General features: G+C 34.9%; 1 protein-coding gene across 2 annotated transcripts in view; it reads right to left on the bottom strand.

The window, feature by feature from the left end:
• Positions 1–20,166, bottom strand: part of RYR3 (ryanodine receptor 3) — a 793,997-nt gene that overhangs the window by 520,475 nt on the left and 253,356 nt on the right. For both annotated transcript variants that reach the window (XM_056810219.1, XM_056810218.1), the window contains exon 3: positions 4,337–4,444. In XM_056810219.1, coding sequence (XP_056666197.1) covers positions 4,337–4,444 — 108 coding nt within the window. The remainder of the gene's footprint in view (positions 1–4,336; positions 4,445–20,166) is intronic.

Consider the following 20,166-nt stretch of genomic DNA (forward strand, 5'->3'; position numbering starts at 1 on the left):
TTTTAAGGATTAGTACAATATTATAGCTTACATGTTCTATTATTTGCAAAATATTGCACCAACTTCAATTTATTGAATAAAACATAAAAACACCTTAAGCCATCATAAGAGGAGAAAAAGGAGGTGGTGATAAGAAGTAATTTCAGTTTACCAATAATCTGTGCAGAAACAATGGTTACAAAATGTTGGTCTGGAGTCCTATCATGTTTCAAAATTTCCAGTATTAATTTACTCTGTTTGAAGGAAACTGTCAAAACTATAAGTTTCAAAATCACCCGGGTTCAGAGTTTCACCCTCTGTTATTCACCCTCTAAAGAATGAGGATAGTCTACCACTACTTAATGTTTTTTAAGATCCAATGGGTTTAAGATCCAATTTTGGGGCAGTACTTCACAATGAAAAAAGAGAAAAACATTTTTCTTCCAATTTAAAGCAAAGAAACTAGGAATCCAATGAAGCTGGAAAACAGTTTAATTTTGTCAAAATAAATTATCAGTAAAGAATAAAGGTTTAATTCATAATCTGATGTTTCAGCTAACATCAGCTATCCCTGACTCTAGGAAATAGTCTAGTTTTTTAGGACAGTTGGTGAAAGAGTATTTTTTACCTTAATTGTCAAAAGATATTTCCAGCTGCTATATGGGCAAAGATATCTAGTATTGTTTTAGCATCATGTTATTATTAACCTATATATTTTATTTTATGCATTTTAAAAAATGAAGTGGTGTTTCTAGGCTTTACAGGAATTGTTCAAGACACCAAAAAAAAAAAAAGGTGAAGAATCACTGATGTAAGCTGCATATTTCCACATAATAGACACTTCTACCTTGCTAAACCCATTTGGTTCAATAACCATTTGTATATCATATAAGAGAAATAAAGATACTGATAATTGGATTTTAATCTTTCATAAACTTTTAGAATAGGAAGGAAATTATTAAATGTGTGTGTTTTTGTATGCATAAAAAGAGAATCATGTGATTAGAAATTCTTTAGGTCACCTGGTATAATCCCTTCATATTACAAATGAGTAAAGTAGGCTTAGGGAGTAGTTTAGTTTACAGTAAAATTGTCTACATCAAACCTTCTGAATTTTAGGATAGTGCTCTTTCTAGTAAACTAGTATGAAAAATAAATAAATCTATAAATATAATACATGCAATTTTACATATATAGGATCTCTCACTCATCTTATTTTTTATAATCGACTAGGGAAAATGGGCAAAGATAAAAGCTATAGTTAGGAAGGGAAGAAATGAGAGAAGGGACCAATTCTTAATCTTGGCAAAGTTATTTGCACATATTTAAGATTTAATAAATATTTGTTAAATTTGATATTGTATAAAAATAAAATGGTAGGTTATACTCATTTTCCTTCCATTCAAGAATAACTATTAATACCAAGTATCTTTAATATAGTAGACATGAGTAGGGGTCCATTGGCTATACCATTTCTTACATACCACACACACACAAACACACACACACACACCATAAATCACTTTCTTATTCTATAAGTATATGGAAGACAACAATTCTATTATCACTCTCTCTCTATTTCTTTTATATGACAAAGAAATGGTAGAAAGAGGGAAGTGTCCATATCACATGGAAATAGTCTAGATCAGATTCACCTCTTTTTGTGTTTGACAAGTCTAATAAAGCCTAGAAACTCTTAAGCAAAATATTTGTAAATGCATAAAATAAAATGCATAGGTTTTGATGATAGAAAAAGATTCATGTTCTCCAGGTTAAGAACATCTGACCTAAATGATGGAAAGTTCTATTGTAAAGCTAGACTAAGCAAGACCCTAATAATTCTAGAGTTTTGGGTTCCAGTTCTACTGCCATTGATCTACTGTGTATGATAATTTTTAGGCATAATATTTTGAGAATAGTCAAATTTGATTTATTCAATTTAATTCAATAAATATATATTGGATGCCTTTTCTGTGCAAATTTCTAGGCTTCGAGGTGTTACAAAGAAAAAACAAACTATGATTCTTGCCCTTAAGCAGCTAATATTTTGGAGTAAGATTTGTGCAGATGAGCACTTAAATTATATTTAGTGATTATATTACGTTTCTGTGACTCTGATCCTTCATATTATAAGACAGGGGAACTTCTTGACCTATCTCATGAGCAGCTGTAAGGAAAATAACTAATGAAATGGACTTTTAAAAGGTTTATTTACAAGTATGAAATACATTCCTGAGTATGAAACATTATCCATTTACAAGGCTGTACATTTGTCATCAGATAATTTCTTAGTAGTTTCTTATTTCATATAGTTTTTTGAGATTTTGGTAAGGGAAATTTAATTTATTTGGATCTACTGTCCAATTCTCATACTCTCCTCCTTTGAGGCATATATCCCCAGAGAACTACACACATATGTCAATCCATGCATGCTTCTCTAGCAGGATATACAACTCCTAATTGTTTACAGTGTTCTTCACTAACCATATGTCTTTATGTATATCTAATTCCTGAGTGTCTGTTAAGTGCTGAATGTTTGGAGCTATTTTCAAAATTAATGGAGGATCACAAAATGAACACAGGAAGATGAAGGAGTAGGATCATTCAGATTAGATACTTAGGTCATAAGTTTTTGATATCATAGATTTTATAATTAACATAAAGGCCTTACTAAGTGAGGACAACTAGGCTTTTATACCAGGATGACAAATTTAGAGGGTACAGTGATGTAATTTTCAACATGTTAGCAATGAAGAAATAATAAGAGTTCAACAGTTAGTAAGACTAATTAATTAAAATAGCAATATTACTAGTTAGAAGCCTGAAGGAAGTTTCTCTCTCACCACTCTATTCTTCCTAACCCCTTGGCCAGTTTCTTCCCTCCCCAAAATTGTTAATGACTTTAGGAGGCTATAGAGTAAGAAATTCAAAAAATATATACTAAGGTAAATGACCTTTAACACATACATAGATTCACCATGGAATGGGGCCTGAGGTGAACAGCAATAAGGAGATTATCTTTCTTATGGACAACAAAAGCACATGATGATAAAAAATAGATTCTATACTTTGATCAGATCAAGATAAAGCATTCTCAACTAGAAAGTTTCCTGGAAAGTAAGCTCTAATTTTCTACATGATGTCAGAAGTAGCATAATTCTAAGATGGAAATTTCACCTGTTTAAATTTGGAGGTATTGAGAATTATCATTGAGGTAGACAGGGACCATAATTCTATAGGGTTCTTCAGACTGATATTAAGATATATTAGTAGTGGAGAATAGTAAAGCAGATAATAAAGAAATTTATTTTTGAGAGGTTCATGTCAAATTGTATTGCTATATTGCTAGCATCCAAATATGACCATTTTAATGTATTGAGGGAAGAATAAGTAGAAGAAGAGAACAATTACAGGATGACTAGGTACATTGAGTAGTAACAATTGTTGGAAACTAAGTTAGAAATCAAGTGTCAGAAGGAAGAAAAAAAATTCAGAACTTCAGAGAAAAATAGAGATAATAATCTTGGTGAATGATTAAAGTCCATGATTATAGACCTAGAGAACAAAGGTGTCCAAGGTCATACAAGTTTGTTAGGTGGAAAGGACTTCCTCATTTTATAGGCAAGAAAGTTGAAGCTTAAAGATGTTAATTATATTTGTACAAGGATAACACAACTATTTGATGGCAGATTCTGAACTAGAACATGGTTCTTCTGACTTCTATTTTCATTGTCCCTTTTACTGCAATATAAAGGCATTTAGTGTTGAGGCTTTGATATACTGTCTAATATGGGATACCAGTAGTCACTATTCCTTAGCTAAATGGTTTAGCAGTGACAATAGTAACAAATTTGCAATTTATTTATTTGTCAAAAGTGAAGTGATGATTACTCAAAAACTATCCCAAAGATTTTACCTTTCCCCCAGGTTTTTCCAGTGATTGTAACAAAGCTAAAAGATTACAATGGCTATACATGGTCACTAACAGATACCATTTACTGATGAAGTGGCAAGAGAAACATCCTTAATTTCTAATCAGGTTCTCTATAGTGATGATCATAATGTTTATCATAATTTGATCCTGAAACAGCTCTGCAATTTCCTGTTAACTTAGTCTCATTTATCCTGAGTAGGGGCTGATCAGTATAAACAAAGAAAGAATGAGGGAATGAGGCCCAAAGTGAGACCATTAGAAGGAAATAGAAACCTAAAATGAAGGTCACATTTTATCATCCCCATTTGATCAACTCAAAAATTTTAAAGTCTTCCAGTTAGAGGAGTCTGAGTAAAATACACCTCATGCTTGGAAACTATGGTTCATCAGACTTCACTCCAAGAATATAAATCAGGTACTTACCCCTTCATTGGCATTTTCACCTGTGTTAGCAAGCATTTCCTGTAGAGCTCTTACAGAGAGAGATTGTTCCAATACAAAATTGCAGATACAGAGATCTGGAGGAACATACTGTTGAAATAAAACAAAGAAAAAGACAAAGGTGAGGCTGTAAGCTGCCTAACTGCCCCAAATTAGGACCAAATATAAGATGAAGAGAAGGAAAAGTAATGAAGGAAAGAGAATAAGAATTTACATAGTGACTACTATAGGCACTATATAAGCACTATACTAAGCACTTTTCAAACATTATCTAATTTGATTCTCACTACATCCCTGCAAAGTAGATACTGGTATTATCCCCATTTTATAGCTTAAGAAACTGAGGCAAACAGAAGTTAAGTGACTTATCCAGGGTCACATGATAATTAATAAGACCATAATCTTCCTGCCAAAGGTACACAGATCCTGGCCCTAATATAGTCTTGATCTGGAAAATAAGATTGTTGGAAAGAGTAAAATTTTTTAAAAGTCTCCAACAATGAAGAGTTAATATGGTGACAAGGTCATCCAAGGCACAAACTCAGAATAAAAGAGTGACTCCAAACTTCTGTTTCTAAAGCCTCAAAAGAAAAACACATCTTGAATGCCTTTGTGAGGATCAGCTTATTATTAGATCCTAAATGACAAATAAATTCATGTTTGATGATTGACTGATCTACCTATATACTATGAAGTTCCTTTTTATTCAATAATTGTCTTGGTTTTGCTACATTTAGGGTTATGAATGCAAAGTTAGCAAACTATCAGCTTAGCCAATTTGATCTCATCCAGGTATATGTATGTTAGCAAACTTTCCAAATCACAATGTCCTTATATTCAATGAGGTGGTATTGGGGGTGGGGCGTGGGGAGAGGCTCTTAGTCCAGACAACTTACTGATAAACTACCACTAAAGTATCTCTTCTACTCAGTCTCTGTGAGTCTGTCCTGCAGCAACAAGTAATAAAGGGGATCTGGGCTTTCTATACACTTTGTCTGAGTCAGGTGTTGTGTGCCCTTTGAACTAAAGATGAGAAGGCCACATGCTTACATAGATGTGATTAATAAAAAGCATGATTATATCTAAAAACTTGTATCCTTTCTTAGTATCTTCCCATTCACAATCCATTCACAAATATCAATAAGAATTTTTGGAAAATGCAAAGCAAGAAGTTTTTCTGTTTTTGTTTTTTAAGGGTTCAAAATAGTTTTATAAACAAAAGAAGAAGCCTTGAGGAAAGAAGTGAAACATGCATTGAAGTGGGGAGGGACTTGAAGCAGAGATACCAAATAATAGAAGGGCAGTTTACTGCAAAAGTCCAGATGTGAGGTGAAGACCTATATCAAGATAAATGTATAGAAGAGTTGTTATGAAGGAGGAATCAATAGACTGGCTATGGATCTAGGGAAGAGACGAAAGGTGACAGGGTCAAAGATGACATCTACGTTGTAAACCTGTATTACTAGGATAATGATAGTACCCTCAATACTATTGGGGAAATTAAAGAGAGAAGAATTTTAGGGACAATATGACTTCAATATTGGACATGTTGAGTTTTTTAAAGGTTTGGAATATGACTTTAAGTTTTAGAAGTAATATGTGAACGAAGAATTAATGCCTTCCTCTAAGAAACATAGAACCTTATCCAAGCAAAAGAATTAAAATGAACTAGACAGAAGTAAATAGTTTTAAAAATAAAAGACTGAAAAAATGAAAAAAATGAAAAATATAATGAACCTTAATAGCAAAAACAACCATCTTTTAAAAGATCAAGAGAGAATATTTAGAATCACTGTACTACAAGAAAGTTATGTCAAACAGAAGAGTTTTGATATCATATTTAAAAAAGAACAGGAAAAAAATAACCAGATCTATTAGAGGACAAAGTGAAAACCGAAAGAATCCATTGGTTACATCCTTTAAGGGAAACTAAAAACTGAGAACTCCCAGAAACATCATCACAAAATCCCACAACTTCCAGGTCAAAGGAAAAATACATAGAAGGGCAGGGGAAAAAGAATACACAAGGGAATAGTGTAGTTTCTTAGTTTACTTCCTTTCTTATCATGAATATTTGTTTTTGCTTTGATAGCAAGATTTCCCTGCTTTTTCTAAGTTCTTTTTTTCCCCCAGACCATCATTTTCATTCTCTATATGTTTTAGGTGTGTTTCTTGAAAGCAGCAGATTATGAACTCTTGTTTTCTTATCCAGTCTGTCACTTGTTTTTGTTCTATTGGATTTAAAATGACAATGATTATAGATTTTCCTTAATTTGTCTCTATTATTTTTCTAATTAGGATTTTTCCTTCTCCCTTTGTAATGATAGTCCTTAGTCTCTTCAGGAATTTTATCATAAAATGATTTTAAGGCAACTTTATTTCCAACTGCTGTCTTCCTTTTACCACCATGTCCCTTCCCCACTTCCTGTTTGTTATCTTTTCCCTAGTTATGGAGTTTGACTTATTAGCTCTATTTTCTCTTCCTTTTTAGCAATTATCTCTTCTCATCTTTTTTTTCTCTTGGTTTAGTAAAAAACCAAACAAATGACTTCTCACTTTTATTCAAATTGTTTTAGTTCATTTTCTCTATATTTTCCTCAAAAGGATTTCTTTTCTCATTCTCTTCATTACTTATCTTCTTTTTCTATCTGTGCTCAACTTTTATGTTTTTGATTTATGGCCTTCATATTTACCTATTCTTTCTTTAGGATTTATAGTCTTTATTGAAGTAACTCTTCTAAGGTTTGAGTTCTTGCTTCTAAAGAGACTCCATGTCATGTCCTTGAAAATTTTGTCCCATGCCCCACTTTTTTCTGTTGTGCTTTCACATTCAGATTTTGAAATAACTATTCTGATAAACAACAATGAAGAAAGTACTGACTTGAAGTACAATAAGAATCAGGGAATCATCCTATGCACTTAAATTGTTCATTTCAAAATGTATAATCTGTTATCCCCTCCCCCAACCGCTATGAAATCTCTCTGGATCCATGCCCTCCCATTTTTCTATAAACACAAAATAGATTTCATGGAAAACTGGAAAAATTATTATAGGGAATGGCAAATCGTGGTAAAAGATATCAGTTGACCCCAGTAGCAGTCATTCTTCTTTTCCTGGGGAATTATAAATTTTCTCTCTAAGCAGCAAATTCTTGTATAGCACAAGTTTTTTAAAGTCTCTATTTCTCCTTATAAAATCTTCTCACTCACCAGGAAGTTTTCTTTAGTGGGTTCTCTCTAATCATTGAAACAGGATTTTTCCTTTTCTCACTCTGGTTCAATCTGTTTCTTTATCATCTCTCTCATTCTCTTGTGGGTACTTTTCTTCCTAAGGGCCTATAGGAGTTATTTTCACTTGTTAGTCTTTGACTTAATTAAGGTCATCACATATTGTCCTTTTTTCCCTCCTAATCCTTCCTTTTCTGTACTTTCCCATGCTGCAATTTAGTCCCTGCCAAAAAACAACAATAACAATTCACATTAGGTAGGGTGTTGTAAGGTTTATACCTTGAAGTTTCAGGACTATATTTCACTATTGCTTCTTCTTACCCCTAATGTCTCCCTTGTTTCCTTGGGTACTTTTTGAAAGAAATCTTTTAATGGTCTCTCATTTTGCTATTGTTATTAACAACATTGGTTTTCTACTCATTTTAGTTTTGCTTTCTTCTTCTTAAAAATTTATTTTATCTCATTCTTAGTACTGATTTATCTTTCCATTTCTACTGTCTGTAGAATTTGAGAAGCAAATGATGTGTACAGATCTGATTTTCTTTGTAGAAATTCCATGAATCAATTTTTTATTGAATATCTATTAGGGTTTTTTGTTAATAATTAGACTCAGGTTTGCAAAATATGACACTTTGGGTTTTATTTTTATTTATTTTTAATTTATTTTAATTTATTTTTTTTTGTTTAAACATTATTTTATTTGGTCATTTCCAAACATTATTTATTGGAAACAAAAATCATTTTCTTTTTCTCCCCCCAACCACTCCCACCACCTCTCCCATAGTTGATGCATGATTCCACTGGGTTTCACATGTGTTCTTGACTCGAACCCATTTCTGTGTTGTTGATATTTGAATTGGAGTGTTCATTTAGAGTCTCTCCTCAGTCATATCCCCTCCACCCCTGTAGTCTAGCAGTTGCTTTTCCTTGGTGTTTTTACTCCCACAGTTTATCCTCTGATTGTGGATAGTGTTTTTTAGATCCCTGTAGATTGTTCACGGACATTGCATTGACACTAATGGAGAAGTCCATTACTTTTGATTGAACCACAGTATATCAGTCTCTGGTTCTGCTCCTTTAGCTCTGCATCACTTCCTGGAGGTTGTTCCAGTCTCCATGAATTCCTCCACTTTATTATACCTTTTAGCACAATAGTATTCCATCACCAACATATACCACAATTTGTTCAGCCATTCTCCAATTGAAGGGCATCCCCTCATTTTCCAATTTTTGGCCACCAAAAAGAGTGCAGCTATGAATATTCTTGTACAAGTCTTTTTCCTTATGATCTCTTTGGGGTACAAACCCAGCAGTGCTATGGCTGGATCAAAGGGCAGACAGTCTTTTATCACCCTTTGGGCATAGTTCCAAATTGCCCTCCAGAATGGTTGGATCAATTCACAACTCCACCAGCAATGAATTAATGTCCCAACTTTGCCACATCCCCCCAGCACTCATTACTTTCCTTTCCTGTCATGTTTGCCAATCTGCTAGGTGTGAGGTGATACCTCAGAGTTGTTTTGATTTGCATCTCTCTGATTATAAGAGATTTAGAGCACTTATTCATGGGCTTATTAATAGTTTTGATTTCTTTATCTGAAAATTTCCTTTTCATGTCCCTTGCCCATTTATCAATTGGAGAATGACTTGATTTTTTGTATAATTGATCTAGCTCTTTGTAAATTTGAGTAATTAAACTGTTGTCAGAGGTTTTTATGAAGATTGCTTCCCAATTTGTTGCTTTCCTTCTGATTTTAGTTAAATTTGTTTTGTTTGTGCAAAAACTTTTTAATTTGATGTATTCCAAATAATTTATTTTGCATTTTGTGACTCTTTCTAAGTCTTGCTTGATTTTAAAATCTTTCCCTTCCCAAAGGTCTGACATGTATACTATTCTGTGTTCACCTAATTTTCTTATAGTTCCCTTCTTTATGTTCAAGTCATTCACCCATTTTGAATTTATCTTGGTGTAGGGTGTGAGGTGTTGATCTAAATCTAATCTTTCCCATGCTGTCCTCCAATTTTCCCAGGAGTTTTTATGAAATAGTGTATTTTTATCCCAAAAGCTGGGTTCTCTGGGTTTGTCGTATACTGTCCGGCTGAGGTCACTTACCCTGAGTCTATTCCACTGATCCTCCCTTCTGTCTCTTAGCCAGTACCAAATTGTTTTGATGACCGTTGTTTTATAATATAGTCTGAGATCTGGGACTGAAAGGCCCCCTTCCTTTGTATTTTTTTTCATTGTTTCCCTGGATATCCTTGATCCTTTGTTCTTCCAAATGAACTTAGTTATGGTTATTTCTAAATCAGTAAAAAAAAATTTTTGGAAGTTCAATGGGTGTGGCACTAAATAGATAAATGAGTTTGGGTAGGATGGTCATTTTTATTATATTGGCTCTTCCTACCCATGAGCAGTTAATGTTCTTCCAATTGTTCAAGTCTAGTTTTATTTGTGTGGAGAGTGTTTTGTAGTTGTGTTCATATAGTTCCTGTGTTTGTTTCGGGAGATGGATTCCTAAGTATTTTATTTTGTCTAAGGTGATTTTGAATGGGATTTCTCTAATTCTTGCTGCTGAGCTGTGCTGGAAATATATAGAAATGCTGATGACTTATGTGGGTTTATTTTGTATCCTGCAACTTTGCTAAAGTTGTTGATTATTTCGATTAGCTGTTTGGTTGAATCTCTAGGATTCTTTAAGTAGACCATCACGTCATCCGCAAAGAGGGATAACTTGGTCTCCTCCTTGCCTATTTTAATGCCTTCAATTTCTTTTTCTTCTCTAATTGCTACTGCTAGTGTTTCTAGTACAATGTCAAATAATAGACGTGATAATGGGCATCCTTGTTTCACTCCTGATCTTATTGGGAATGTATCTAGTTTATCCCCATTGCAGATGATATTAGCTGATGGTTTTAGATATATACTGTTTATTATTTTTAGGAATGACTCTTCTATTCCTATGCTTTCTTGTGTTTTTAATAGGAATGGGTGTTGTATTTTATCAAAGGCTTTTTCTGCATCTTTTTCTGCATAAGATCATTAGCTTCCAATTGCCCAGTTCCTGTCTTTAAGCACTGGTTTTCCTTTTCGGTTTGGTCTATCCTAGTTTTCATGGTTTTCAGCTGTTTCTCCAGTTGGGAGTTCTTGTCCTTTAAACTGTTATTTTCTTTTTGAACTATTTCCCTCTTTTCTTGCCAGAAGACTTCCATCTTTTTGATAAGCTGCAATTTAAATTCTTCAAGAGTTTGTGGACAATTTCCATTTTTTTTGGAAGGTTTTACTGCATTTGTTTTTATTTTCTCTTCCATGCCTTCTGTAGCCTGGGTTTTTCCTCCATAAAAATCATCCAGGGTCAACTCCTTCTTCTTGTTTTTCTTTGTGTTGGGAAGTTGTTGTTCCTGGGAACTGTTTGCCATTACTATGGTGGTTTTTCCTTTCCTTTCCAGTTAGAAATCTGAGTGAGAAGGGCAGGCTCTCTGTATATGGAGCTAAGGAGCAAGGATTTTGGCTGAGGCCAGCTCTTGAGTCTCTTCTGCTTCCCCTGTTTGCTGCCTCTCCCAGTGCCCATAGCCTGTGTTCCTCAGCCTGCTGGGGCCTCAGGACTAGCTGCTTTCAGGGTAGGTCCTCAGTGGTCTCAGTCAGCTGCCAAGAACCCAGAGGTGCCTCTCACTTGCTCCCAAGGTGTTCTTCCCTCACTTACTGATTCTAGAGTGTGCTGGTTCTGATTCCAACTCCATAGATGGGGATGGGAGAGGGTGGATCAACTCTCCTTTTGGTGGAAGTTTTTTCACCCCCTTATGGTGTGGATGTTCCCAAATCCCACATACCTTCAATACTGCACCCTACTGTAGAGTCCCTCCATTCATATGAATTTGTTTTGTTTTGTTTTGGCTTTTTGAGGTAGTCTGTATTAGTAGGTGGTTAGGAGAGGAAGAGTCCTGTGTCTAGACTGCCACCATGTTTACCCAGAAGTCTCTTTAACTCTATAATATTAAGTTTTAACAGAATTATACATTTTTAAAAGTGGATGCTTATCTAGATTTCAAATAAAACATGCTGTTGCATCAGTCTAATCATTTGGACTGGGCAAATGAGGAATGACTTAATGTAAGAAAATACTTTTTAAAAATAACCTCAGTTAGGGGCAGCGAGGTGGCTCAGTGGTTAGGGAGTGAAGCATGGAAACTAGAGGTACTGAATTCAAATGGGCCTCAGATACTTCCTGCCTGTATGATCCTTGGCTAAATCACTTAACTTCAATTGCCTATCCTTACTGCTCTTCTGCCTTGTCATCATTACTTTAAATTGATTCTAAGATAAATGGGTTTAAAAAAATAAAATAGCCTCAGTTTTTAAAATTATAAATCCAAAGTTATGGAATGGGGACAACAATTAGATGACATGATTTCCCAATCCCTTTGCCAGACCTCTACCTTTACTCAATGCCTGGTGCAGATCTCTGTGACGTTAAAGGAATTCAATCAACTGTACTAAAAAGTACATAAAAACCAGACCTATCCTAGAAAAATTATACTAGCATTCATTCTATAATATCAACAATATCAATCTTTCTTTTTGGTGATGTTCAGATATTTTTAACATGCTAGTGAATAACTATTTCATCACTCTGAGGGCTGTTTTGGATAACAATATTAAATAAAAATCTTCAAGGGTTACCTATCACAGTGTTGCCTGTCAGAACTAGAAACAAGAGAATGACCTAGTACTTTTGAAAAATTTTTTTTATTTTCCTATTTTTTCTATTCTATCCATTAAAGTACTAACATTCTTGCCTCATAAACATCAGTTGCTATTGACACAGTTAGTAGGAATGCTACTGAAAGCCAGCAGAAATCAGTGCTGATGAATGTGTATTCTGTAAAATCTGAGAGAAGAGGGAGCCAAAAAAATTTGAGGCAAAATCTTGGACAGATGGTTTATAAAAATGCCTGCTGAGGAAAGCAAAATTCACAGGTTGGACTGTCAATTTGGTTCTCAATTGATCCAAGATTTTCATAGTTTGTTACTAGAATGATTACTGTGATGCCCATAGGACGAAACTTTTAATGAATGATACCTTGTGTAAACATTTAGATTTGCAAATGAGCAGTTTTCAGCTCCTGCTACAAATTGTCAAGGATACATGTTGCACATCAACTAGAGAAAATAGTCATATTCTCTTTATCCTCAAATGATAAAAAAACATGAGATTCCAGAAAGATCAAGTTATAGTACTGCATCTTGATCAAAAGTAATAAAAGTGGCGGGTAAGCATGGCTGCAGAGTAGACGAGGCTCACTTCCTCTCCTCAGACCCAAAGACACAGATGACCTCAAAAGACCCCCCCCCAAAAAAACAACCATCCTCATGAGAACAGAGGGACCCCACACTAAGGCGCACTGAAGGTAGGTGGGATTCCGGCACTTCCAAAATATAAGGGAATGAAAAGCTGACCTACCCTCCCCCACCCACCACACTGATGGAGCCAGGGTTAAAGTCAGCACTGGCCAGAATCAACAAGTGAGGGAGGGGCACCCCAGGACTGAACAACGGGCAGCCCCAGGTCTGGGGACCACCAAGGACCTACTCCTATGAGTAGTAACACCCAAAACCCTGACAGGTGGGCAAGGGGAACTCAGATCTCGGGCGCCCAGAACTAGCGAGCTATAATCAATGAGTGAGCAAAGGGATCCCCTGAAGTGAACAAGGGGCACCCACAAGTCTTGGGAGTTAACTAAGACCACCAAAGACCTACACCTGAGAGCAATAACACCCAAAACATCAGCAGGCAGGGGAGGGCCGACACTGGGTTCCCCTGGGGAGACAGTGCAGTTGCAGAGAACTGATAATTTGGCTGAGGATAAAGCCTTGATTGTTAGACCCTTTCACTGAGAGCAAGCCCTCATCACTCAGATTTCTGACTGTAAAGGGGAGAAAAACAAACATAAAGGTGGCAGACAGTGCTCAGGAACAGCCTCCCCACACCAAGAAAAGCAAGAAGAAGGTGGGTGACTGGATACATTTTATGGAGGGAAAATACAGAATTCAGAGGAAATAGAAGAGGAAACACAAACAAATGCTCCAAAACCTTCAAAAAATAGAAATTGTCCACAAGATCTTGAAGAATTTAAATTGGAAGTTATCAAAAAGATGGAAGCCTTCTGGTAGGAAAAATGGGAAATAATGCAAAAACAACTCAGCAGTCTGAGGGACAAAAATACTCAATTGCAGAAACAGCTTGAAGCCTCAAAAAGCAAGACAGACCAAACTGAAAAAGGAAAAACAGTCTTTAAAGGTTAGAATCAGGCAACTGGAAGACAATGATCTTGCAAAAGAGCAAGAATTAATAAAGCAAAGTCAAAAGACTGAGGAATTAGAAGATAAAATAAAATATCTCACTGACAAGGTGACAGACCTGGAAAACAGAGGAAGGAGAGACTATCTGAGAATCATTGGTCTACCAGAAAAGCCAGAAATAAACAGGAATCTTGATATCATAATACAAGATATCATCCAAGAAAACTGCCCGGAGATTCTAGAACAGGGGGGCAAAATAGTCATTGAAAGAGTTCACAGAACACCCTCTACACTAAATTCCCAAAAGACAACTCCCAAGAATATAATTGCCAAATTCCAAAGCTTTCAAGCAAAAGAAAAAATCTTACAAGAATCCAGAAAAAGACAATTTAGATATAAAGGAATGCCAATCAGGGTCACACAAGACCTAGCAATATGCACATTGAACGACCATAAGGCCTAGAACATGATATTCAGAAAGGCAAGAGAACTGGGTCTTCGACATAGAATCAGCTATCCATCAAAAAAGTATAGGCATTCAACAAAATACAAGATTTCCAAGTATTTGTAAAGAAAAGACCAGAGCTCTGTGGAATGTTTGACATCCAAACACAAAGAGAAAGAGAAACATGAAAATGTAAATATGAAGGAAACAGAAAAGGAGAAAAATGTTATCTTTTTCTTTTATTCAAACACTCTTCTATAAGGACTACATTTATATCAAATTATATGTATGTATATATATTAATATGTGGGGAAACTGTAATGTGTAACTCTCAAAAATTGTATGTATTATTAGAGTAGTTAGAAGAATCATGCATAAGGAAAGATTGGGGTATCAAGACGATATGGAGAAAGGGGAGGAAGAAAGAAAAAGGGAGAGGTGGAATCATTGATGGTACTAAGATATACTCCAAGAAATAGAAAAAAACTAAATAGAATAATCTTTCTCACACAAAGATACACATGGGAAGGGGAGGGGAAGAATTCACCACTAAGAAGGATAGGAAGAGAGTGCAAATTGGTATTACTTAAACCTTACTCTCAGTGAAATCAACTCTGAGAGGGAAGAACATCTAGATCCATTGGGATCTTGAATTCTAGCTTATCCAACAGGGTAAGAGAGAAGGGGAAATTAAGGAGGATGAGGGGGGAAGGTAGTATAAAAAGGGAGGGAAGGAGAGGGGGAAGGGAAGTAAACAGACCCTAAAAAAACCAAACAAACAAGCAAAAAAACTCAAACAAACAAACAAGAAGGGAACAAAAACAGAGGGGCTAGAAAGGGAAGCATATCAAGGGAGGGGACTAGGGAAACTGATCTAAAATATATCACTGGTGAAAAAGGTTATAGCTAAAGAAGAAAGGTCAGAATTAGGGGAAGATATCAAAATGCCAGGGAATCCACAAGTGATGATCATAACTTTGAATGTCAATGGGATGAACTCACCCATAAAACGTAGAAGAATAGCAAAATGGATTACAATCCAAAATCCTACCATATGTTGTCTTCAAGAAACACACATGAGGTGAATAGATACTCACAAGGTCAGAATTAAAGGATGGAGTAAGACCTTTTGGGCCTCAACTGACAGAAAGAAGGCAGGAGTTGCAATCATGATATCTGACAAGGCCAAAGCAAAACTAGACCTGATTAAAAGGGATAGGGAAGTAAATATATTCTGTTAAAAGGGAGTATAGACAATGAGGAAATATCACTAATCAACATGTATGCACCAAATGGTATAGCACTCAAATTTCTAATGGAGCAACTAGGAGAATTGAAGGAGAAAATAGACAGTCAAACCATATTAGTGGGAGACCTGAACCAACCACTATCAAATTACATAAATAAAATCAAAAAATAAATAAGAAAGAGGTAAAAAGTGTGAATGAAATCTTAGAAAAATTAGAGTTAATAGACATATGGAGAAAAATAAATAGGAACAAAAAGGAATACACCTTCTTTTCAGCAACACATGGCACATTCACAAAGATTCAACATATACTAGGTCACAGAAACATGGCATACAAATCCAGAAAAGCAGAAATAATAAATGCAACCTTTTCAGATCATAAAGCAATAAAAATATTGATCAGTAAGGGTACATGGAGAGCCAAATCAAAAATTAATTAGAAATTAAATAATATGATACTTCAAAATTGGTTAGTTAGAGAACAAATCATAGAAACAATTAATAATTTCATTGAGGAAAATGACAATGGTGAGACATCTTTTCAAACTTTATGGGATGTAGCCAAAGCAGTACTCAGAGGAAAATTCATATCCCTGAGTGCATATATTAACTAATTAGGGAGGGCAGAGATCAATGAATTGGAAATGCAAATGAAAAAATTTGAAAGAGAACAAATTAAAACCCCCCAGAAGAAAACCAAACTAGAGATCCTAAAATTAAGGGAGAAATTAATAATATTGATGATAGAAGTATTGAACTAATAAATAGGACTAGAAGCTGGTACTTTGAAAAAACAAACAAAATAGACAAAGTACTGATCAATCTAACTAAAAAAAGTAAGGAAGAAAAGCAAATTAACAGCATCAAAGATGAAATGGGGGACCTTACCTCCAATGAAGAGGAAATTAAGGCAATCATTAAAAACTACTTTGCCCAATTATATGGCAATAAGTATACCAATCTAGGCACTATGGATAAATATTTACAAAAATATAAATTACCTAGACTAACAGAAGAAGAAATAGAATTCTTAAATAATCCCATATGAGAAAAAGAAATCCAACAGGCCATCAATGAACTCCCTAAGAAAAAATCCCCAGGGCCTGATGAATTCACCAGTAAATTCTATCAAACATTCAAAGAACAACTAACCCCAATACTATACAAATTATTTGACATAATAAGCAAAGAGGGAGTTCTACCAAATTCCTTTTATGACACAAACATGGTACTGATTCCAAAGCCATGCAGGTCAAAAACTGAGAAAGAAAACTATAGTCCAATCTCCCTAATGAATATAGATGTAAAAATCTTAAATAGGATACTAGCAAAAAGACTCCAGCAAGTGTTCAGGAGGGTCATTCACTATGATCAAGTAAGATTTATACCAGGAATGCAGGGCTGGTTCAATATTAGGAAAACCATTCACATAATTGAACATATCAACAAACAAACCAACAAAAACCACATGATTATCTCAATAGACTCAGAAAAAGCCTTTGATAAAATACAACACCCATTCCTATTAAAAACACTAGAAAGCATAGGGATAGAAGGGTGGTCGATCCTAACAATAATAAACAGTATATATCTAAAACCATCAGCTAACATCATCTGCAATTGGGATAAACTAGATGCATTCCTAATAAGATCAGGAGTGACACAAGCAAGGATGCCCATTATCACCTCTATTATTTAACATTGTACTAGAAACACTAGCAGTAGCAATTAGAGAAGAAAAAGAAATTGAAGGCATTAAAATAGGCAAGGAGGAGACAAAGTTATTGCTCTTTGAGGATGACATGATGGTCTACTTAAAGAATCCTAGAGATTCAATCAAAAAACTAGTCGAAATAATCAACAACTTTAGCAAAGTTGCAGGATATAAAATAAACCCACATAAGTCATCAGCATTTCTATATATTTCCAACACAGCTCAGCAGCAAGAATTAGAAAGAGAAATCCCATTCAAAATCACCTTAGACAAAATAAAATACTTGGGAATCTATCTCCGGAGACAAACACAGGAACCATATGAACACAACTACAAAACACTCTCCACACAACTAAAACTAGGCTTGAGCAATTGGAAAAACTTTAACTGCTCATGGGTAGAACAAGCCAATATAATAAAAATGAACATTCTACCCAAACTTATTTATCTATATAGTGCTATACCCATTGAACTTCCAAAAAAATTTTTTTACTGACTCAGAAAAAAACATAAGTTCATTTGGAAGAACAAAGGATCAAGGATATCTAAGGAAATAACAGAAAAAAAAATACAAAGGGAGGTGGCCTTGCAGTCCCAGATCTCAATGTCTATTATAAAGCAGTGGTCATCAAAACAATTTGGTACTGCTTAAGAGACAGAAAGGAGGATCAGTGGAATAGACTCGGGGTAAGTGACCTCAGCAAGACAGTCTATGACAAATCAAATGACCCCAGCTTTTGGGACAAAAATCCATTATTTGACAAAAACTGCTGGGAAACCTGGAAGACAGTGTGGGAGAGATTAGGTTTGGATCAACACCTCACACCCTACACCAACATAAACTCAGAATAGTTGAATGACTTGAACATAAAGATGGAAACTATAAGTAAATTAGATGAACACAGAATAGTATACATGTCGGACCTGTGGGAAGGGAAAGACTTTAAAACCAAGCAAGACATTGAAAGAGTCACAAAATGTAAAATAAACAATTTGGAATACATCAAATTAAAAAGTTTTTGTACAAACAAAACAAATGTAACAAAAATGATAAGGGAAGCAACAAATTGGGAAACAATCTTCATAACAAAAACCTCTGACAAAGGTCTAATTACTCAAACTTACAAAGAGCTAAATCAATTGTACAAAAAATCAAGCCATTCTTCAATTGATAAATGGGCAAGGGATATGAACAGGCAATTTTCAGATAAAGAAATCAAAACTATTAATAAGCTCATGAATAAATGCTCTAAATCTCTTCTAATCAGAGAGATGCAAATCAAAACAAGTCTGAGGTATCACCTCACACCTAGCAGATTGGCTAACATGGCAGGAAAGGAAAGTAATGAGTGCTGGAGGGGATGTGGCAAAGTTGGGACATTAATTCATTGCTGGTGGAGTTGTAAATTGATCCAACCATTCTGGAGGGCATTTTGGAACTATGCCCAAAGGTCGATAAAAGACTCTGCTCTTTGATCCAGCCATAGCACTGCTGGGTTTGTACCCCAAAGAGATAATAATCATACAGACTGGAAAACATTGGATTGGTTATTACTAATTCAATGGTAGCCAGCACCTGCAGAATAGGAAAATATATGCCTCTTAGTCTTTTGTATACGAAAAATGTAAAGTTTTGGGGGAAATTTTTATTATATCTTTGAGAAACAAAGAAATCACAATCTGTAACTGAAGGGATGACACGGAGACTAAACAAATTAGAAGTCAAATTCTGTCCCTCCAAGACATCATTGTCATTAGCACTGTTTATCCTTTATGAGCATCAATAATATAACAAATTCTACACGGACTATGGAATTAATATAAGCTTATGAGTTTGGAATGTGAATCAGAAAGGAGAGTAAGGAAATAGATGAAGCACACAGCTTTTAAAATAAATGTTTGGGTGTTTCTCCACTTTGTTTTTAAAATACTTCCTTATTAGTTTCTTTTTTGTTTTAATAAAAACCCTTACCTTACATCTTAGAGTCAATATTGTGTATTGGCTCTGGGCAGAAGAGTCATAAGGACAAGGAAACAGGGGTTAAGTGACTTGCCCAGCGTCACACAGCTTGGAAGTGTCAGATTTGAACCTAGGACCTCCCATCTCTACATCTGATTCTCAATTCTACAATCTGATTCTCAGCCACCCAGCTGACCCCTCCTTATTAGTTTCATTTGAAATTTAAACACCAATACAGGAAACCAACACTGGGTTTCTGCTAAAAGAAAAAAAATATATAAACTGAGATAGGTCATTTTCTCATACATTTGGCAGAGATATGTAAAGATGTTTACAAATGTTGCTATTTAGAAAGCTTTTGTGGATTTGAAGAGATATAAATATTATTCTCCTAGACAAAGTCCTTTATTCTACCCCCCCACCAAAGAACCTATCAGTTCTAAATATTTCATATTAAGCCTAACTAACCAATACTGAGCTAATATTTCAATAGCATTTTTTTAATTTTCAAAGGATAATGAAATGCTTATCACAGAGCTTTTATTTTTTAAAGTATGCTTAGAGGAAATTAAACATATCTAGCAACTGTGGAAATGGATAATCTAAATCCTTTTACCTTTTAGCCATTTAATAAACCTTAGAGTCAAGAAGGAAAAATGGAGATACAGCAAAACTTGTTAGTATAACAGCTCTTTCAATACTGATGATTCAGTCTTTGCACATTATAAAGATATTTATGGGATCATTATGTTCATCATCGAATGGGGAAAAGTCCTGATTTGAATCTGTCAGTTAACAGTTTAAGTTCCCCTGATCTTACTTTGCCTCCTTCCGGCTTATTTACTATCACCTCTCCCCATTCACTGCTAAAATTCTATGAGTATTTTATATTTTCTGCCTGTACCTCCTACCATCTCA

The sequence above is a fragment of the Monodelphis domestica genome, chromosome 1 (genome assembly GCF_027887165.1).
Source record: "Monodelphis domestica isolate mMonDom1 chromosome 1, mMonDom1.pri, whole genome shotgun sequence".
In the NCBI taxonomy this organism is placed as follows: domain Eukaryota; kingdom Metazoa; phylum Chordata; class Mammalia; order Didelphimorphia; family Didelphidae; genus Monodelphis; species Monodelphis domestica.